Below are 15,247 nucleotides of genomic sequence, written 5' to 3' on the forward strand. Positions count from 1 at the left end.
TACAGGACGAACACAAACATTCAGTCCATAACAAACTCTAAAGGATGAGAACAGATGGACACATAGCGGGAAACAACATACACTGGGCCTTTCAGAAGGTGGAGGATGGGCAGAGGGAGAAGATCAGGAAAAATAACCAGTGGGTACTAGGCTTAACACCTGGGTGATGAAATAATCTGTGCAGCAAGCCATCGTGGCACACATTTATCTATGTAGCAAACCTGCACTTGTACCCCTGAACTTAAAAAAAAAGTTAACAAAAACCCTAATAAATCAAACTTTCTGTAAATTTCATACTAATGCCACAGCGTCCATGACCTGAAGACTGCCAAAATCTGGTGATACTAGAACACATTTCCATAAGTTAATGAAAAAAAACTCGCTGAAACTAATTGATTATTTGACTTGAATTTTCAGTGATACTTGGTGTATTATTTGTACTCGAGTCTTATGATAATTTCTACATTAAAATTTTATATTTGGTAAAAACCTTACTTCATAATAATAGGTGTAATTCTTGCTCTTACTAAAACTCATCTTAAAAATAAACCAGCATTCTCAGCAAACTAACACAGGAACAGAAAACCAAACACTGCAAGTTCTCACTCATAAGTGGGAGTTAGTTAGACAATGAGAACACATGGACACAGGGAGGGGAACAACACACACCGGGGCCTGCTGGGGGGTGGGGGGCAAGGGGATGGAGAGCATTAAGACAAATATCTGATGCATGTGGGGCTTAAAACCTAGATGACAGGTTGATGGGTGCAGCAAACCACCATCGCACATGTACACCTATGTAACAAACCTACACGTTCTGCACTTGTGTCCCAGAACTTGAAATAAAATTTTAAAAAAAGAGTATGAAAATAAAAAAACAGGTACTGACTTGGGCAGTTCATATACTGAAATTGGAGTTAGCACGACCCCTGTGCAAGGATGACAAGCAAATCTGTGAAGCGTTTCATATTTTTGCTGTCTGAGTGATGGTGAGGACGTCCCTAGCCACCAAGATTGCTGATACAGGAGTAAAAAAATAAAAAGTAAAAACCAGCAAAGATGTTTTCTCCATGTCACTTGTTTCCATTTAAAGTAAAACTTCTTGAAATAAATGCCTATGCCTGGTGTCACCTGTTCCTCTCCTCACACATTCTCTTAAACCTACTTGTTCAGGCTTTATTCACCCTCTACTTCACTGGAACAGTTCTGGGGAAAATAATCAACTTCTGGTGACATCCATTTGCTAAATCTGATGATCACCTCTCAGTTCTTCACTCATGTGACATGTTAGCAGCTTTTGAAACAACTGATCACTCCCCTTTCCTTGATATGCTTTTTGTAACTGGCCTCCGGGGTCCACACTCCTCTGGTTGTCCTCATCCTCAGGACTTTTTCTCAGCCTCATTTGCTCGTTTTTCTTTATCTCCCTGACTTCTAAGTGCCCCATGGTGAATCCCTAGATCCATTCTCTTCTTTATCTACAATCTTCCCCTGTGTGATTTTATTTTGACTCGTGGCTCTACATACCATCAACATGTTCAGTTTAGAATTCCATTCGGACCTCTCCACTGGCATCCATAATTCTATGCCCAAATGGCTAATTTGACATGTCAGCTTGGATATTTAAAAGGAACCTCAATTTTAATATGTTTAAAATGGAACTGTGGATTTCCACTCCTAAATCTGATTCTCCTGAAGTCTTCCTCACCTGTATACCTAGCAATTTCATCTTTCCAGTTGGTCAAGACAGAAAAACTTGGAGTCATCCTTTATTCTTCCGTTTCTTGCGCATACCACACCTGGTCCATCAGAAAACTCAAATAGCTCCACCTTTATATAAAGGCATGCAGCCCTGTCGTTCCACCTCCACTGCCACCGCCTGGTCCAAGCTTCTCTGATCGCTTGGTTGCCTGCATGGTTGCAAAATCTCCTGACCAGGCTCTGTACTTCAACTCTTGGACCTGGTGTCTCTTTATCTTACAGCAGCCACAACTTATGTTCTTAAAGTATGTCAGATTATTGGAACCCTTCCCCCCATATCCAAAGCCTTCTCATGATTTCATTTTGAGAGAATGAATATGTAAAAAGCCAGTATCCAGACCACACATTAAAATACAACTCTGCAGCACAGCCTACAGCAACCGGAAAGCCAGAGACAACTTCTTTGGCAATCAGCCTCCAGTGGTCGGGATCTGATGATGGCTTTCCTAACTTTTGTCTCCACTTTGAATTTTGGAACAACCAGACAGAGCCATATATGCACCTCTAACCATAGGATACCCCACTTCTAGTTAATCCACTAGAGCTTCCCCATGCCAACAGCCTCCAATGAGGGCACACCTGAAGCCTTCCTTTTTTTCCACTGTTAGGCATTCCTGCTTCTCTGCCTGTCTTCGAGTCTTTATCAAAACCCAGGTGATAGTGGCTGATTCCATTGCTAAAGCAAGCTCTGAATAAACAGCACTTGCGTGTTCTCATCCCATCTGGTCTTTGTTTATTTCTATATCTTACTCTGAGTAAAAACCAAAGGTCTTCCAATAGTCCTGAAGGGCTCATGTGACCTACCCACCACCCACCCCTTCACCACCTCTCTGGCTTCGTATCTTAGGCTCTCCTCTTTGTCCAATTGGCTTCAAGCACAGTGGCCTCTTGGCTGTTCCTTGTACACACTTGGCACAACCTGCCCCGAGGCCTTTTTCACTTGTCCATCCATTTACCTGGAATTCTCTTAACTTGTTCATGTAAGACATTTTGTTACTACCTTCCAATCTCAGCTCAAATGAGATTCTAATTCTACCAGAGACATTTTTTTTTTTGCGACTTTTCTGTGTATCTTAGGTGCCTCTACTCATACCATGTCCAGCCACAGCCTTCCCTGTCACCCTCAGCATATTTTATTTTATTCATGTAATTTGTTGCCCCTAATATACTACTTATTTTCTTGTATACGTATTTTCTTCCTCCTCCCCACCCCTCAACTATAATAAAAACCCCATGAGGCCAAGGATTTTGTTACTTCTGTACCCCCTGCACAGTGTCTGGCAAGTCGATGTCACCTAATCAATATTTGATAAATAATTAGTTACAAAATCTTATATTCACAGATTTCTTAAAATGGGGGCATTTTAAAAATCAGTATGTCAGTCATAACCCCAGGAGAAAACAAATGGCACACTGAAAATGAGTAGTTTAAAAAGAATTGAATCACATGACTATTTTAGAAAGGAGGGGGCAAAGACCTGTTAATACCTAGGCATGGTAAAATGCTTTGAGGCTAATGACAGCAGCCCCATCACCACCTCTAGGCACAGGACGGGAGAGGCTAGCTGAGCCCAGAGAGTGAGCTAGGCCCTAGGCCCTCCACAGGCACTCTAACCTTTTGTGGAGGGTGTGTAGCCAGCTCTGGAAACCCTGAGGGAAACCAAGAGAATAAACACCCGGCCCACTCTGCTTTTGCCCTCCAAGTTCCTTTGTATTGCCCATTGGCCGACTCAACCAGGAGCCAGAATGTCAGGGAAACATTAGGTGTGGTTCCAATTTGTCAGCTCCTGGGGCGTAGCGCAGGGTGAAGCAGGGTGGAGCGTGGACCTCTAAGGCTGTATCTGCTGTTCCAGCAGTCTTTCATAATTTTTAAAGGTCATAAGGTTAACTGTTTTAAAAATAATCATGAAGTGTTTCTGTGTGGGTGTGAGACTCTCAGTGAAACAGACTCGCAGTCAGAGTATCTGTTTGGGGTTTACAATGTCAAACCATCGTACTAAATGGTTATTGTTTTACATGATAACTGCATTTTTTTAACAATTTAATTATGCCATTTTTATTATTTAGCATGCCCTTTGACTATGTTAAAAAAAGAATCATTGGTAATGTTGTATATGTTATTCTTCCAGGAGTGAAAGGGAGCCACGGAAATATTCCTTATAGCTGATAAATAGATTTATCAATTCTAAGGGAACAGCTATTTTTTAAAATGTTGAACAATATATTATTGTAATTTTAATCATGAATTGTCCAAAAAGAACTCACTTTGGATGAAAAGAACAACAGAACAGACATTTCAAGATCTGAGTTCTAATCCTGACTTGGCCAGCCATTGGCAAATAAGTTCAACTGTGCGAGCCTGAGTTTCCTCATCTGCAAAGTGGGAGATGGGACAAGATGACTTTTGAGGTCATTTCCACCTCTCAAATTGTACTCCATTGGAAGGTGTTAATGTGTGCCAAGAGAACAAAATTATATTTATAAAAACTGTGTCAGCATGACTTATTAATTTAGAAGAAAGCAATTACTAGAGATAAAAGCCATGTTGGGTTTTGTTTTTAGATTTCAGAATTCACTGGCCCAGAGCCTATACCCTTTGTACCCACTTCTTTTCCCCTCTACTTCCTCCCTTTCCTCCCACTATGTTATTCTAAAGAATATTCAAGGGAGAAAAAATCAATCATTAGAGAAATTTTAATTCTGTATGATTGTTTCAGAGGTAAGAAGCTCAGACAAAAATAATGCCTGCAATTGTGTTTTCTCTTTAGAATCAACTGTATTTATTCCCCAGTCCAAATACTCCATTGAAGAAGATGTTGGTGAGCTGTTCATTCCCATCAGGAGGGGTGGAGATGTGAGCCAGGAGTTGATGGTGGTCTGTTATACCCAACAAGGTAGCTCGATTTGCCAAAAAACTAAAATAACTCCCAAAAGATATAAATAAGCCTTTTTAACATATTGGAGCCATAATATTTTACCATGAGGGGTATACTTTATTAATTTTCCACAGATACAGAAAAGGATTTATTTAGAAGTCTTTCTTCAGGATTTCATCTTTGACGAGTCCTCTTTCTGATTTCACTTGGTCACTTCATGCAATACTCAAGGCTTTTTGGATTGTAAGGAACTAAAGCCCACCCAAGCCTGCTCAAGTAGAAATTGGTTACTATTATAAAAAAAAAAAAAAAAAAGTAAGAGGCAAAGTGATGCATGCCCAAGGAAAATAAACTAATTTAAAACCAGTTTGAAACTCATTTCAAAGAAATATCAACATGTTTGTTTTGCTCATGAGCAAATATCCTATGGAAGGTGATTTTATATAATAAAAAATTAAAATTAATATATAATATTAATTAATATACTAAACACCTTTCTAGGAAATAAGTAGATTTTCTAAAAATGCAAAACCAAAAGTTATATATGCTGATATCAGAGTAGACTTTTGCTAAAATTTTCATTCATGGATATATGATTTCAAAGACAGTACAGAAGAGTGATTAAAAACCGACTTCAGAGGCTGAGCTCGGTGGCTCATGCCTGTAATCCCAGCACTTTGGGAGGCTGAGGCGGGCGGATCACGAGATCAGGAGTTCACGACCAGTCTGATCAACAGGGTGAAACCCCACTTCTACTATAAATTAAAAAATTAACTGGGCATGATGGCACGCACGCACCTGTAATCGCAACTACTCAGGAGGCTGAGGCGGAAGAATTGCTTGAACCCAGGAGGCAGAGGTTGCAGTGAGCCAAGATCACGCCATTGCATTCCAGCCTGGGCAACAGAGCGAAACTCCGTCTCAAAAAAAAAAAAAAAAAAAAGCCGACTTCACTTCAGGACCAGCCTTGGACTCTGGGTCCCAGACCAAGTGGTTCAACTTCTGAAAACCTCAGTTACCAAATGTGTAAAGCCGGGTAGAGTGGTTAAGAGGATTAAGGAGACAAGTATGTGAAGCACTTGGCACTTTGCCTGTGCATAGTAAGCTTTTGAATAGTAGGGGCTATTAATTTGTAACATTGTGTTGATCTAAAGTCCATTGACAGGAAAGTCAGGAGAGAACACCTGAAATGTAATATTCCTTACAGGTGTATAGGTTTGAGGTCACTCTCAAGTTGACTCATGATACTAGAACAGTATGTAGTTGCTATTGCAGTTCTAGGGGTGTTCATGTCTACTAACTGACCATTAAAATGCTGTGTATGAAAATAATTGTGTCTGGAAATATCTTTGTCTTATGTTCTACATAAAAATCTTTTGAATTCTCTCTATTTCCAGGAACAGCAACTGGAACTGTGCCGACTTCCGTGTTGTCTTACTCTGATTACATATCCAGGCCTGAGGACCACACCAGTGTTGTCCGCTTTGACAAAGATGAACGGGAGAAACTGTGTCGGATAGTCATAATTGATGACTCTTTGTACGAGGAGGAGGAAACCTTCCATGTCCTTCTGAGCATGCCCATGGCGGGGAGAATCGGATCAGAGTTCCCAGGGGCTCAAGTTACAATCGTTCCTGACAAAGATGATGGTGAGTACTAATTTACTTGAAAATTCTTCTTGCCGGGAAGACCAACATCAGGAACAACTTTCTAGACAGAAAAAATGGGAATCTAAAACAGTGATAATATACACATTTATTTTATGTTTGGTTTTTTCATATGATTGGGTTTCAAAGTTGGCTGCATCTGTCGGTTTGTCTTCCTTGATTTAATGTTTTTAAAGGGCAAAAGTCCCAGCTACGTGTGTTTTTTTCCCCTGCGCAGTTTCTTTCACCGTGCCCTATACCATCAGGTGATTAAACTTTTGACATTTCATGGTGAAGAATTAAAATCTAATTTATTTCCTTCTTGTTTTTTTGTTTTGTTTTGCTTTTAAAAGCTTATATGTTGTAATTTTAATCTCAGTGTTTGAAACTGTTTTTTCAAAGAAACCTGTCAGACAAGGCTGTTAAATGAATAACTAGGAAACATAGGGAAAAGTAAGTCCAACAAGCCACTCTGTCCCCAAACAGGAGGGAGAGGATATCCTAGATCATTCTTCCCCAGAGAAACTAAATTGCCATGAAGTAGAAATAGAGAAGGGAGCAAAAGGATCTTAATCTCCCCAGTTCAAGAAACAGTTTGTAGTTTTTTGTGTGGATACAGAGAGCAAAAGGAAAGATTGTGAAAACTCTTGTAAATAAAGCAGAGAGCAGTAAACTGAGAGATGGGACTCCCTAACCCTGGGCTGGTTTTCTTTCCCCCTTGAAATTTTCCTCCTGGTAGATGAAAGAGGAAGAAACTGGGGGATGAGTCTTTTCAGTTTGGAAAGAAGCTAGAAGACAGTCAAAAGACCAAACTGAGGAAGCTGAAAATAATCTACCAGGAAAGGTCTTTGATAGTTAAATGGCAAAGCATGTGAGAGGTGAAGGTGATAATGTGTCTTGTGAGCTTATACTCTGTGCCAGGCACGGTACTGGCTCCTCTGTACGTTCTTTTAAAAAGACCTTTGCATAGGTTTATTGGATCTTTGTATTTCTTTGAATTGTCTATATACAAATTGATTTTCTTACTGATTTATAGTAGCTGTGAGAATAATAGGTATTTCACCTTTTACTGTATGTTGTCAAAATTTCTTCTAGTTTCTGCCATTTGTTTTTGGCTTATTTTGTTTTATAATTGAAAAATAATTATGCATATTCATAGGGTATGTAATGATGTTTAGACACATATAAAATATAGTGATCAGATCAGCATAATTAGCATGTCCCTCATGTCAAACATGTATCATTTCTTTGTGTTGGGAGTTTTCAATATCCTTGTAGCTAGTTGAAGCTATATAATGTATTATTGTTAACTAGAGTCACCCTACAGTGGTATAGAGAACCAGAACTTGCTCCTGTTATCTAGCTGTAATTTTGCGTCCTTTAACTAATCTCTCCCCATATCCCCCATCTTTCCTCCCTTCCCAGCTTCTGCTACCTTTGTATATCATTGTGCTTTATCATCCTAACAATTCTGTAAAATATATAACAACATCTGTGTTTTTACTGAAAATGTTTGAAAACATGAAAAATTAGAAATTATTTTATCAAGGGGTATTGAAAGTCTTGATTCTACCTTAAATTTATGTAATGCCCTATAAGTATAAGCTGCTCTAATATTTTTAACTGCTGCCTTAATTTATCAGTGTAATAAGAAGTTCTATTCTGATTTAAATAAAGTACAGAAATTTTATTTTAACTTTAATCTATCTTAAAGAAAGAGCAATATTTTGAATATCATTTCAGAAAAATCTAATAGTCCATGCTAAATGCCTATCTGCTCTTTAGATAATCTATCAATTGTTACAGGTAGAAAGAGGTAGGTTTAATTTAAAAATAGAAAATGTAATTCGTGTTTACTTTAGTTCAGTTTGTTTTTTGGCAAAAAAATCTTTCCTATATGGATTGCTGTGGGATGCACATGCAGAAAAAAACATAAAAGTACAGAAAAAAACATTTATTAAGTGCCAGGCATTTTCTCAAATGTATCTCTAAATCTGCAAAATGAAGGATGATGCCATTATCCGTATTTTACAGATGACAAGACTGAGACTTAGAGAGACTAGTTGATTAACTTGAACTTACAAAGCTAGTATACAGCAAAGTCAGTATCATGGCCCCTAAATCATGACCTTTCCATGTTATTACTCCACCTTTAAAACGTGTCTCTAGTGGTAATGAGGTTGAGGAACCATTGGTACAGTCCTATCATATAATATTCATAGAACATTTTACTATTGTCAGTGTCTTATCAGAACTTCACAATTCACTGATGTCGACAGGGGCAGGCGGCATTATAAGCGGGGTAGCAAAAGCCCAGAAAATTATTTACCCCAGAACACAGGGCTGGTAAATGTGGGTGCCATAGACTTTGATTTTGAGGCTACTGAGTACCATGCAGACATGAGACCAGCAGTTTGTCAGGAATGCTCTTGGTGATTATTGCCACTGCTTCTTCATTCACTCAACCACTATTCAATAAATCAAAAGTCCTGTGCATACTGCTCTGTTTTCTCCCATCTGTCATTTACCTTCCACTTCTAACATCACTACTATAGTTTAGACAGATCCTTTTCATCTCAGATGCAGATTATAATAAACTTCTCACAGGTCCCACAGCGTCATCTCTCTTCCTACCCACACCTTGGTTTCCATTGCCACCAATTTAACCTTTCCTAACCTCCTACCACACCTTTTCTCAGCACAAAACCCAAAAGCGTTGACAGCAAACTTCACCATCATCAGGAAGATAGATGGCACCTTCCACTTTCCCCAATCAAAAGCCAGTAATGCATTAAAAAGAAAAAAATAAGTAAGTGTGGTTTAATCTCTTCTGATAGTGTAATGATTGAGAAATCTATAAAGATTACAGTTATTTCCTAATTAAGAGCAATATTTATTAATGTTATTCAACAAATATTGCAATTATTTTCTTAAAAATGCAATGGTCATTCCAGTCACAGGATAAGGAAAAAAGAAAGAAAAGAGGGGGAACAAAGGTGGTGGCATAGGGAGGATGGGTCTCATGAGAGCAAATCAAAGACAGACTGATGAGTAAGAACAGGACAAACCAAGAAATTCAGAGAGAAAATGAAAGCACATCATATCTAAAGAAGAAAGAAAAGGACAGTACTGAAAAGAGGAGATGAGACAAGCCCATTAGGGCCTCTACTGTGGATAAACCACATCTTTCACATCCTGGCACTCATTTAGAGGGTTATTTTCTTTATTTACAGTTACTTGGAATAGCACTAGCAAAATAAACCCAGTTTACAGCTCTTTGAGTGCTATATTTTCAAGTCTTCAGAAGCTTGCAGTGAGATCATTATGACCTACCAGAAGGAATCATTCCTTGGACTGCTTAACATAGCAGATGACACAAGCTCACCTTGAGGCTTAATCTTCACCCTGAGGTTAAAGTTGCAGTTATCCAGTTTAGTATTCCATTCAATAAGCAATTTAATAAGAAATAAGTTTGGGGTGGTTTATCTATTAATACTGTACCTTATCCACTGCTGCGTCCCCACAGAATCCTTTTGGTTGAGTCTTTCAGAGACCACCTTACTGACTAAATGATGATTTATAGCACTTTACTTTCAGAAGATCTTCTGTTACTTAAGAAATGGCTGTGATATCAAATGTCAACACTTTATAGAATTGACAATATTGACTTACAGTCCCTAGGACCTGCACTTAGAGCTCAGTCATTTCTTTTCATTCACTTATCAAAGTTTGTCTTTTCTTTGACAATTCTCAACATCGTTTTACATATTTATTTTGTCCTATTGTGCCCGTTAGTATAATGTTGGATGGAAGCAGTAGAGCAGGCATTTTTGTCTTTTTCTCATTGAAAAGGAAAATCTTATAATGGTCCCCCATTTAGAATAATGTACACTATAAGATTCCAGTAACATTTTATCAGGTTAAGAAAACATTTAGTTTGAGAAGAGATTTTATCAGGAATAAGTATTAAACATTGTAAAAATTTCTGCATTTATTGAATGTATTACATAATCTTTCCCTTCAATCTGTTAGTGTAATAAATTGCATTTTTAGATTTACTAGTGTTAAGCCACCCATCTATGCTTGAAGAAACTTACTTGTTTATGACGTAATTTTATAAATTGCTGGATTGAATTTAAGAATATTTCATTTTAGTATTTTTGCATGTATATGGGGCTTTAAATCTGTTTTTAGAATCAAGTTTATAATTGCCTCATTAATTGAGTTGAGGTACTGTCTTCCTTCTTTAATCTGTAAACTTCAAATAAGATTGACATAATTTAATTTTGTAGGTTTGGTAAAATTATAAATCTACCTGTATATATGTAGCTAGATTTTGGCCTATTGTTTGGCTTTCTTAGTTATTTCTTCTTAAGTTTTATTAATGTATTTTTTTCCTAAGAAAGTTGTATATATTATCTACATTTTCAAAATAATAGTGTAAATTAATTATATTATCATAAGATTCTTAAAAGTCTCTATTACATGTCTATTTGTGTCTCCATTTTATTACTAATAATGTTCTTCTATCCTCTCTCTCTGTCTCTCTCTTTTCCTTTTCTCTTTCAATTTATCTTTCCAGAAGTTTGTATATTTTATTCAAGTTTTTTTTTTTAAAAAAAGCTGTTTGGTTCTGACTTTTCAAAAAAAAAGAATAGAAATTTTTGGAAATTTCTATTTTTTTATTTTTTATTTTATTAATTTCTGTTTTTCCCTCAGACTTAACTTCCAGTTGGCTAATTCTCTCTATATCTATTTACTACTTAACTCATCCAGAGATTTATTTTGATAACTGTATTTGCATTTTGAGAAGATCTGTGTGGAGTTTTTTTATATTTATCTTCAACTTTCGATCACACTTTTTTTTCTTCATATAGTTTCTTTTTTATGTATTTAATAATTTAGATATCTATTTTATAATCTTTGCTGCAGTTTTATTATTGAAGATCTAAGGTCCAGATCTTATGTTTTTTGCTTCAACTGCTTCTTGCTCATGGTATATTACTTCCTTGCATATCTTATGAATTGACTTTCAATGGGATTTTATATGTAGAAAGCCTATACAATCCTAGTTCAGGGATTAAACCCTGAGAGTAGTTTTGCTTTTATATTTGCTAGGGTCAATTTCTATGTGATGTTTTCTTTTTTAATTTGAGGAGTTCCAATGCCAAATAATGTGAATTAGGACCCCAAATCTGTGTATTAGAGAGGCCTGCTGAGACATTCTTTCCCCATCCAGAATTTAGGCAGAAACAACAAGCTCCATAAGACGATGGATTTGTATTCTAACTCACAGATCTCCTCTGGTATCTGGACTTTATTCTTGGGGTTTCGGTTTCAAATTTCCACTTTATACCACCTGTCCCTGTGTGGGCAATCAAATGCAACCCACTCAGGACAGCCACAGTATTAGCTCATTTGGCTAGTACTCTAGTTTTTTTTTTTTTTTTTCAATTCTGTCTTGTGAGAGTATTTCTTTCTTTATTGTAAAACCTCCATTTAAAAGAGTTTCTATTATATTTGCAGAGTTTGTGAGAGGAAGGTTTTCAAGTATATCCTTCAAAATACTGCTGTTATAATTCACTAGAAAAGCTTTTACTGAGTGAAAATAACATGTGTCCAGAAGTGTTTTCTGCAGTGGTGCTAATGGATTACTCTTCTAATACTAAATTGCCATTCGTACAATCAATCAGTTCTCACGTCGGGAATTCGTACAATCAATCAGTTCTCACGTCAGGAATTCGTACAATCAGTTCTCACGTCAGGAATTCGCACAGTCAGTTCTCACGTCGGGAATTCGCACAGTCAGTTCTCACGTCGGGAATTCGCACAGTCAGTTCTCACGTCGGGAATTCGCACAGTCAGTTCTCACGTCGGGAATTCGCACAGTCAGTTCTCACGTCGGGAATTCGCACAGTCAGTTCTCACGCACGTCAGGAATTCGCACAGTCAGTTCTCACGTCGGGAATTCGTACAGTCAGTTCTCACGCACGTCAGGAATTCGCACAGTCAGTTCTCACGTCGGGAATTCGCACAGTCAGTTCTCACGTAGGGAATTTGTACAGTCAGTTCTCACGTCGGGAATTCGTACAGTCAGTTCTCACGTCGGGAATTCGTACAATCAGTTCTCATGTCAGGAATTCGTACAATCAGTTCTCATGTCAGGAATACCATGGCTGAGTCAAAGATGGGGCAACTAAACTTTCTGTTAGGTTGGTACGAAAGTAATTGCGGTTTTGGCCATTGAAAGTAATGGCAAAAATAGCAATTGCTTTTGCACCAATCTAATATTTTGTGAGATAAATTGCTCTTAAAAGCTTTAATTTCTAGACATGACCTTTTTGGCAAAATGATTTAATTATCGTGCAAATCCCGTTTTTCTTTTATTGTACTGAAACATATCCAAGTCAAGCCCAGAATAGATTATTTGAAGTCTTATTTTAATTAATCCCACTGTATTGTTTCCCACAATGCATTATTCACATAGACAAAATCTCATCATTAAGATGTCAGTAGGCACAGAAAATTACCATTATAAACCAAGCTCCCATGTGAAAAGGACAAGAGCACTTGACAAAGCAGGAAAAATTGGGTGATGGCTGAAACAGCTTACTTTTCATATATCGTCAAGGATTGCTAGTGACTGAGATTAAATGAAGGGGGAAAGGCAACAAATTTAATTTGGAACCAGTGAATAAAACAGATTCAGTACTTCTTCAACAGCACATTTAAAAATATATGTTTTAATAGAAAGCATCTGAAAAACTCTCTTTGTCGATATGCTATTTTGGTGTCTAAGTTGAAAAGAGTCTAGGCCAGGATTTGGTCAACTGAGAGCATCAGTGAACTCAGTTTCCACATGTGAATTTGCTGCTTAAAAGTCTCTCATGTACCTTGATTATTCACCCCTTTCTTACCTTGGCCACCATCCCTAAAAGTGCATGTATGAAGAATAAATGCAAAAGTACAAAAAGCATTGTATTAGTTCTCACGCTGCTGTGAAGAGATACCTGAAAATGGGCAATTTATAAAGAAAAGAGGTTTAATTGACTCACAGTTCCACATGCCTGGGGAGGCCTCAGGAAACTTAAAATCATGGCAGAAGGCAGCTCCTCCCAGGGCGGCAGGAGAGAGTGAGAGCCAAGCGAAGGGGAAACCCCTTATAAAACCATCAGATCTGAGAACTCATTCACTATCGCAAGAACAGTATAGGGGAACTGCCCCCATGATTCAATGATCTCCACCTGGTCCTGCCCTTGTCACATGGGGATTATTACAATTCAAGGTGGGGACACAGAGCCAAGCCATATCAAGCACAGAAGCCAAAAGCAACATATTTATTTCATTTGGCTTCTATCTTACCACTTCCTTGACTTTCAATGCCAGAAAGTATTTTCAAGTAAAGCGTGAGTGCACTTTGCCAGTAGTATCTTTCCTCCCTCATGTCTTCATCTACTTTTTATCATACTGTAGCAAACCCTAATTTTCGTCATTTAATGGGAAGTCCTTATTGTTAGTCATTGGAAATCACTACATCTACCATAGACAACACAAATAATACAAAAAGAACCATGAAAACAAAAATGTCCCTTCAGGCCAGATGCAGTGGCTCATGCCTGTAATTCCAGCACTTTGGGTGGCCGAGGCAGGCAGATCACTTGAGGTCAGTAGTTTGAGACCAGCCTGACCAACATGGTGAAACTGCATCTGTACTAAAAATACAAAAAACTTAGCCAGGTGTGGTGGCACGTGCCTGTAATCCCAGCTACTCAGGAGGCTGAGGCAGGAGAAAATTGCTTGAACCTGGGAGGCGGAGGTTGCAGTGAGCTAAGATCACACCACTGCACTCCAGCCTGGGCGACAGAGCAAGACTCGATCTCAAAAAATATATTTAAAAAAAGTCCCTTCAATTTTTTAATGAATCAAATTGTCTCTGGAGTGTATACAATTGTCCCCTCCTTGTCAGCAGTTTCCCTTTTCATGGTATGAGTTACCTGCAGTACAGAACAATAAGATATTTTGAGAGAGAGAGACCATATTTACATAACTTTTATTTTTATATGTTGTTATAATTATTCTATGTTCTTTATTATTAATTGTTGTTAATCTCTTACTATGCCAAATTTATAAATTAAACCTTATTATATGTATGTATTTATTAGTATTTACAGGGTTTGGTACTATCTGTGTCATCAGTCATCCACTGGGGCATCTTGAAATGTATCCTCCACAGATAAGGGGAAACTGCTACATTTGCAACTATAGGCAGCTAATATTCATGCATTTATGCAAAACACTTTGATTTGGGATTTTTTTTTAATCATTCGATTTTCATTGCAGTCCTGTAATGTGGGAGGCACTATAGCAAGGTTTTTAAGGATAAGATAAAACAAAGTAGACAATAAATTTACCTGAAATCAAATGATTAAGTATAAGCAAATACAGTGGTGCCCTCCATTTGAAATAAATTCACACTGTGAAGTTTTTGACTTAATAATGTACACCACAAATTTTTTCTTTGAAAGAAGAAACTTGCCACTTGAAAGATTTCCTAGTTGGAGTAAATCATGAGATGGAATCTAGATAATGTTGAATTGCAGTTTAATAAATATTTTAAAATAAATATTTTTTGAGAATTTTATATCACTCATTCATTCAAAAACTGTGAATTGAGCACCTGTGTGCCTGCACATGGCTAGGTGCTGGGAACACAACAACAAACAAGAGAACCATGGCCTCTTAATTCATGGACCTTCCAGACTTTGGGGGTACACAGATAAGTGAACAGACAAGCATAAAATAAATGTGATAAGTGCTCTACTAAGACAAGAACATCTTTCCCAAACCAGGTTCAGGAAAAACCTCTTTAAAAATATTATTTTCTAGCTGAACTTTGAGTATGATATCAAGGTATCCCAGTGAAGAGAGAAGGAAAGTGTTTCTGGAGTGAGAAATTCACAAGTA

The 15,247-nt window shown here is 37.6% G+C and overlaps 1 protein-coding gene and 1 pseudogene across 1 annotated transcript in view; both read left to right on the forward strand.

Moving 5' to 3' along the window:
* The window catches only part of FREM2 (FRAS1 related extracellular matrix 2), a 187,999-nt gene that overhangs the window by 91,030 nt on the left and 81,722 nt on the right, over positions 1–15,247 (forward strand). Inside the window, exons 5-6 of the mRNA XM_055244106.2 lie at positions 4,530–4,655; positions 6,035–6,286. Coding sequence (XP_055100081.2) covers positions 4,530–4,655; positions 6,035–6,286 — 378 coding nt within the window. The remainder of the gene's footprint in view (positions 1–4,529; positions 4,656–6,034; positions 6,287–15,247) is intronic.
* On the forward strand, positions 882–974 carry LOC129464249 (uncharacterized; annotated as a pseudogene).

This window comes from Symphalangus syndactylus, chromosome 15 (genome assembly GCF_028878055.3).
Source record: "Symphalangus syndactylus isolate Jambi chromosome 15, NHGRI_mSymSyn1-v2.1_pri, whole genome shotgun sequence".
NCBI lineage: Eukaryota > Metazoa > Chordata > Mammalia > Primates > Hylobatidae > Symphalangus > Symphalangus syndactylus.